This window comes from Gobio gobio, assembly GCF_949357685.1.
Source record: "Gobio gobio genome assembly, chromosome: 25".
Classification (NCBI taxonomy): domain Eukaryota; kingdom Metazoa; phylum Chordata; class Actinopteri; order Cypriniformes; family Gobionidae; genus Gobio; species Gobio gobio.
Window position 1 is genome coordinate 18211762 of NC_137121.1, and position 6770 is coordinate 18218531.

Consider the following 6770-nt stretch of genomic DNA (forward strand, 5'->3'; position numbering starts at 1 on the left):
GTCAAAAAGTAAACATGGGTAATCATGAAACGGCAAATTATAAACTTAGCAATTTTTGGTTATATGAAGATTTTTAGATTAATGCCAATTTCCTTATTCTAACACGTTTTAAAAGAGTTTCTGAATTGGTAAGTTATATTTTCAAAGTTGTAAATAAAACAAAGATTATTGGAGTACGTTTTACATGAAAATACTACTTCAAAATGTCAAGTTTAATTCAATGTGTTACTTGCTGATTCTTTATTATTCTTTGTGAAATATACTAGCAATTTCTGAGTGAGAAGTATTTCTTCACCTTTTTTTTGTGTACAGATCTGAAATGGCATAAGGGTGAATTTTGGGTGAAAATGATCAAATATCAAATAGAGACTTACATTGTACTCTTTGATTTTTACTGCATCCACCTCCCTTTGTTCCTCAAGTTTGGATTTCAGTTCTGCAAAAGAGTCCCTCTCTTTCTGCCAAGACTCCCTCTCACTGGAGCAGACAGGCACCGTGAATTAAAACCATGCTTTATTGATTACCAGTCATAAGTATAATCATATATAAATATATGTATTTATTTTTTTACATTATATTACAATATGTAATTTATATATATATATATATATATATAACTTAATATAATATTTAATATAAACATCTTTTTGTCTTGGCATATCTTTTTATATATATATTTTATAACATAAATGATCTTTATTGGTCTGTATACCTTTGATGCTCCTTATATAGAAGTCCTTGTTGATGGCGGATCACTGCAAATTTTCTTTTATACTCTTCCAGAGCCGAACTGAGCTGCTCAATGGAATCTTCATTGTTTTTGATCTCCTGAACATCCACAGTTGGGAGTCTTAATATTATGTACCTTACATCTGGTTTCCATTATAACACGAAACAGTTACCGGACTGACACACACCTGTAGGAGTTTTACTACGTATTCATTGAGAGCGTTGATGACCTCGGCACTAGTTGGTGTCATTTCTCCAGGCAGAGCTAATGTCTTGTAAGGAACGGAAGTCCCAGCTGATTTGGTCATTGATTCAACCTCACTTTCCATGCAAGCAACCTACATAAATGGACAAAAAAAAGAGGGAGTGCCAGTGAATTTAAAACCATTTTTAAATCCAGTAAATGCCGGAGTTGGTATTTTGAGTAATTACCTTCTCATTAGCTTTCGTTAACTGATAGAGAGTGTTTGCTGCCTCCTCTCTAGCATCCTTCAACTCCTGCCGTAGCTCCTCGTTGCGGCCGGTCAGCTGATCTACCTGCGTTCTCAGGTGGAGGCTTGCATCAAACTTTCCCTCTGAATACTTCATCTCCAATGCCTTAAGATAAACACAATTATCACTGCTGTGATAGGATATTTAGGAACAGGACCAAAAACTTCATATTCGAGAATGTAAGACTGAAAAAAATTACATCACTATACCAACTCAATGAAAACTCTGCAGATTTCCGCAGGATTTGACTGCCGTCTCCCCTTGCATTTATATCCATTTTCCCCTCACTTTAATTACAGGCTTTCATTAAATATTTTTTTCAATTAAAGGTCAAATTTAAGCTAATTTGATAATTGTTACAGCAACCATGAGTGTAGCACTGTTAGCTCAGTTAAACACTTTTTACTGGAGACCATCACGTGTATAATTTTATACTTAAATGTATTATTTTTAAATATATAATTATATAAATAAAATACATAAATATAACCTATTATTATTTTATTCACATAAATTTGATTAAATATTGTATTACTCATGAAATGTATAATTTTATATTTAAATTTACAACTACATAATTATGATTTTTTTTTTATTAAATTATAAATATATAATATATAAATTATTATTTTATTATGTATTAAAATGATTATTTACTATTATTTCCAAACATATAATTGTGTCAATTAATTATTGCATTAACTCATTTAAATTAATTATTTTAAATGCATAATTTATAAATAAATAATTATTATAATTAAAAGCATTATTTATTATATTTTTCAGACATTAATTATTTGTTCCCTCAAATATTATAATTACTTATTAAATGTATTAAATTTCACATGCATAACTATAACATTTACTATTTATTTTTAAATAATTAAAACATATTATTTATTATTATTATTTATAATTCAACCATATAAATATAAATGTATTGTTTCTATTAAATATTACAAAGAAAATAATGTAGTACTACAAAGATTCAGCGTGGGCCCACTAAATGTTGGTAAACGTACACTGACGAGTCTCTCCAGGCTGGGAATGCTGACACCAGTGGGAGTGGGCGTTTTCTTCTGAGCGTCCTGGATGGCCTGCAGGATCTCCTTCATGCCCTGCTCCAGCTGTTTATTCTCATTCAGCATTTCATTCACTGCAGGAGAGAGAGAAACATTATAGTCATGGAAACCACCTGACACTGCAAGCGTTGCAAGGTCACGCAGTGATGCTTCTCACATTTGGCCTTGAACTGGGCAGATTCTGTTCTCTTGAGCTCCAGTTCTTTCTCTTTGTCGCTCAGCTCTTTCTGTAGACGCTGGTTCTGAGAAACAAACAGGTTGTTAGCTTAGCTTTAACACTTTTGATGTTCAAAACTCATTGTTCTCTGATAAAGGCTTACTTTGCGTTTGATCTCTTCGTCGGTAGATCCAGAGACAGGCCTCTCTCTAAGAGATCTGCTGGGCTTTTCTTCAACACTGTCATCAAGCAGTGAACTACTGACTACCGATATGCCTTAAAAAAGGAAAGTGCTGTCAGGTTTCATTATATTATGCTAATAATAATAGGACATGAGTCTGTAACTGATATGCAGCATCTTGGAGATAAGATCTTACCTTTGCCCTTCACCAGAGCACGAATGCGTTGTTTCAGCTCGAGTCTTTCCTCCTCAAGACGCTCAATCTAAGGATAGTCCCGGGTCACAAGGGTTACAAACAAAATTCAAGCGGGATAATGGACCAAAGCCCGACCATAGAGATGAATCTGTTTTACCTCTTTCAGCAGGACCTGGTTCTCAGCTTTGTACTGTCTCTGCTTCAAAACCTTTGATCTCTGGAATTCGCTCAAATCCAGTTCTTCCTTTGGATTTAATCCTGGTGTGGGAACATGATCACAATGAGGGTCAAAGCTGATTTTTCTCTTGGCAAAATCAATAAGGTACATGAAAACAATCCTTGTGCCTAGGTGTGGGTAAAAACAGGGAAACCGTAATTGCGACAGGTTCCTGATGGGAATCTTAAAAGCAGGTTGAAGAAATTACCCAGCCGTTCTCGTAGGTCTTCGTTCTCATCTAGTAAATTGTTGATTTTGATCTCCAGCTGGTTTATCTCTTTTGTCATGGCTTCTATCTCCCGGTCTCTCAGTCGCATTTGATTTTTACATCCTTTGATCTCAGTGATTGCAGCTTCTAAACCATCCGTCCCCTGAAAGACAGTCAAGTGCTTCAAGCCGAACTTCTACAGTATGCAGGCATAATATAACATTCTACAAGGTAAAGTGACCCCTTGTTGTTTTCTGAATGTTTAACTCTCCAATTATTTGTGATCAAGTGTTGTTACCGGTTCTTATAAGATAATCACAAAGATAGATGTAATAGAACAACAAAAAATAACTGCTGATAACCCTATTCACACATATTATATTACTCGTTAAATGTACAATTTACATTTTATTTTAAACATTTAATTTAAATGAATAAAAATTACATTTATCCACACATTATTTTCGTTAAATATGAGTTGACACAAAGGTCGATGCGACATATCAAAATATGAATAAAACTGTTGATAATCATATTAATAGAAACTTTTTTTTGAAGCTGCTTGAGCAAATAATAATAATAATCGTCATCACAAAATTAATTAATATTTTCATTCGTTTTAAAATTGAACCTTACATTTATTGACCTTTTTTATTTCAGCATTTTTGGAAAATGACATTAAAAATGTATAAGTGAGCTTATAAGGAGTGGCTCATATCCTTTGGCTCATATTGTTCCTAAAAGCATCATGTGCAACTTATACTTGTAGACTCAAAAAAAAAGATCTTGTTAAGATGCTATTGGAAAACAGAGTTACTAATTGTCAACTAAACCCCAGGCTATTTATAGTAACCCCAAAAAGTATTTGGACTTTGTAACAGAAGTGAATTTTACAATACTGAAGGGAAGTGCTATGTTATAAACTCACAGATTCATAGAGACGGATTCGACTGAGGGTGTCATTGAGTTCTTTGTCTTTGTCCCTGGCGTCACATTCAGCCAGTTGGGCGGCACGCTCGGCCTCCAAAGCTCTCCTTTCAGCCACCTGCAGTTTAGTGCTCAAGTCCTCCAACCTTCGCTGCTGCACGCTGACATGACCTTTATCTTTCTTTAATGGTTTTTTCAGCTCCTCGATCAGCAGAGCATTTTTTTCCATTTCTGTCGTGTACTGCTCGACTTGCTCTGACAGCATCTTGATCCGGTTGTCCCTCTCTTGCACTGCCTTTTGAAGTCAAACACAAAGTCAGTAACTTCTTTAAACGCCCGCTGGGATAGAAGGAGATGAACCAATATGACGGAAACAACGAATAAAGACAGATGACTGACAGATGCAAAACTGAGGATGAATAACACATAAAGCAAAGGAAATGAGAAACAGAGATACTCACGCCACACAGTTCATATATGACCTGACTCGGCCGAGTTGCAAAAGGACAGAGAATGGAAAAAGGAAACATTTGCAAGGCAATGAAAGTTGCAATTAAAAAGAGCGTGCATCAAAAAGAACACACAAATATAGAAAGAGACATGATACAGCATGCAAAATAAGTCCGATTGGCAACGCATTAGCATGGATTTGAGGCCTGTTTCACATATCTCGCATCTGTAGCGAGTTTCTGCACTCATATTAACAGGTTACAGCATTCATGCTGTGTTCCCAGAAGCATCACTGTGGCGATGGCGAGTCCTGCCACTGAAAATATTTTTGTCAGGCGTCATATACCTAAAGGACATACTTAAAGGAAAACACATTAAAATGCACAATAAACCTATTAATCAAGCACTGATCTGTCTATCTGTCTATCTATCTGTCTATCCATCCATCCATCCCTCTATCCCTCTAAACACAATCTTTTGCAATACAAGCTATTATTACATAAACTAAAAGTGGGACACATTGTTACTTTAAAACAATACAGGCTACGGGCTACGTTCCACATGACAAACACATAAACACTTTCTATTGAGCAAATCTGACTGAATCCAGATGATTAGAGCAGTTTATAGCTACACTTTGGGGTTTGGGTTCCATTCCTTATAAATTCATTAATGGCTTGCGTTAATTCGATTTCCCAATGAACAAGTTTGTTAAAATGATCAATGTAGATTTTTTTTACCACGATAACAGGCACTAATCAATGTCATAACTGCAGCAGAAATGCTGTCACACTGCAAACGCAGGATGTGTGAAACAGGCCTAAGACAAAACTTACTTAAAAAAATATTAAGTAATATGAGTTTTGTTGATAAACAAAAATGTATATGAGAGAAAGAATAAAAACAATGACTTAGCATTACAATGCAAACCATCACCTGATTAATACATTTAATGTTGGTTTATAATTGAATAATTATAATTTCTTATCAAATGGAATATTTATAATTACTTATTACAAAATACAAATAGAAAATTAAATTGAACAAACAAAAAAATTAAAAAATGAATCAATTAAAGTTTGGGGTCGGTAAGATTTTTTAAATGTTTTTGAAAGATGTCTTTCATACTCACCAAGGCTGCATTTATTTGATCAAAAATACAGTAAAAACAGTAATATTAAAAATGAAATAAAAATGTATATATATTTTAAAATTATACAGGATTTTTCAATTACTAGAAAGCTCAAAAGAACAGCATTTATTGAAATGCTAATCTTTTGACATTTTTACTGTCATTTTTAATCTTACTGACACCAAACATATAATTACATATTATAAATATTATAAATGTAACATTTAGTAAGTACATATTTACACCCTTGGGGCCAGATTTACTAAACAAGGCAATTTAGCATAAGAGCGCAATTCCAAAAAAGCGCAGATGGGAGTGGGAGGTTCTGCGTGTGATCTACTGACGACGCGCAATTGAATGAACACAGACACAGCCGGATCATTTCCATAATGACCAGCGCAATCTACCTGTTAGCGTCTGGTTTAAGACAATACTTTTTTTGGACGGTAAATAATGGCGCAATCACCAGTAAATTGCCGAGCACAAACCTTTGTAAATCACCTTGCGTGATTCATTTAAATATTCTCCTCCCAAAAATAACCGTGCCCAGGCCTTTTCAGTGCTAATTTATCACTGCGCGCCTTTATTAAATCCTAACAGTAGTTTTTAACGGAAAAAGAGGGTTTGCGCTGGCGCAAGCTGTTAAAATCTGGTCTCTAGTGTTTAACTTTTTCAGGATAAAGAGCTGTGTGATATGATATCGGACTGACCTGCTGCAGTGCGATAATGTTGCTTTTGTCAGAGTCCATCTGAGCAGCTCGAAGTTTCTCCTCAAATCTCTGATCATCTGTTGATACTCCAAAATTTCCATATCTTTCCCTGATAAAACACTCTGAAACCAACACAAACACAGCATGTAGAATATCATCAACTACCAACATGACTGACATTTCCTTCATTTGACTCATTGTGTATTTTACCATTTAGTGACATTGCTGGTCTATAGGTTGCAAGGATGCAGGGTCGTAGCTAGGGTATCTGGTATCTCGGTTGAAATCG

The 6770-nt window shown here is 34.7% G+C and overlaps 1 protein-coding gene across 1 annotated transcript in view; it reads right to left on the reverse strand.

Annotated features, from left to right (window-relative positions):
* cep290 (centrosomal protein 290) overlaps positions 1 to 6770 on the reverse strand; it is a 30437-nt gene that overhangs the window by 17178 nt on the left and 6489 nt on the right. The window contains 13 exon segments of the mRNA XM_079808771.1: positions 375 to 477; positions 713 to 828; positions 918 to 1067; positions 1162 to 1326; positions 2244 to 2377; positions 2461 to 2545; positions 2624 to 2736; positions 2838 to 2904; positions 2995 to 3095; positions 3263 to 3425; positions 4191 to 4484; positions 6482 to 6541; positions 6547 to 6603. Of these exon segments, the coding sequence (XP_079664897.1) occupies positions 375 to 477; positions 713 to 828; positions 918 to 1067; positions 1162 to 1326; positions 2244 to 2377; positions 2461 to 2545; positions 2624 to 2736; positions 2838 to 2904; positions 2995 to 3095; positions 3263 to 3425; positions 4191 to 4484; positions 6482 to 6541; positions 6547 to 6603 (1608 nt within the window).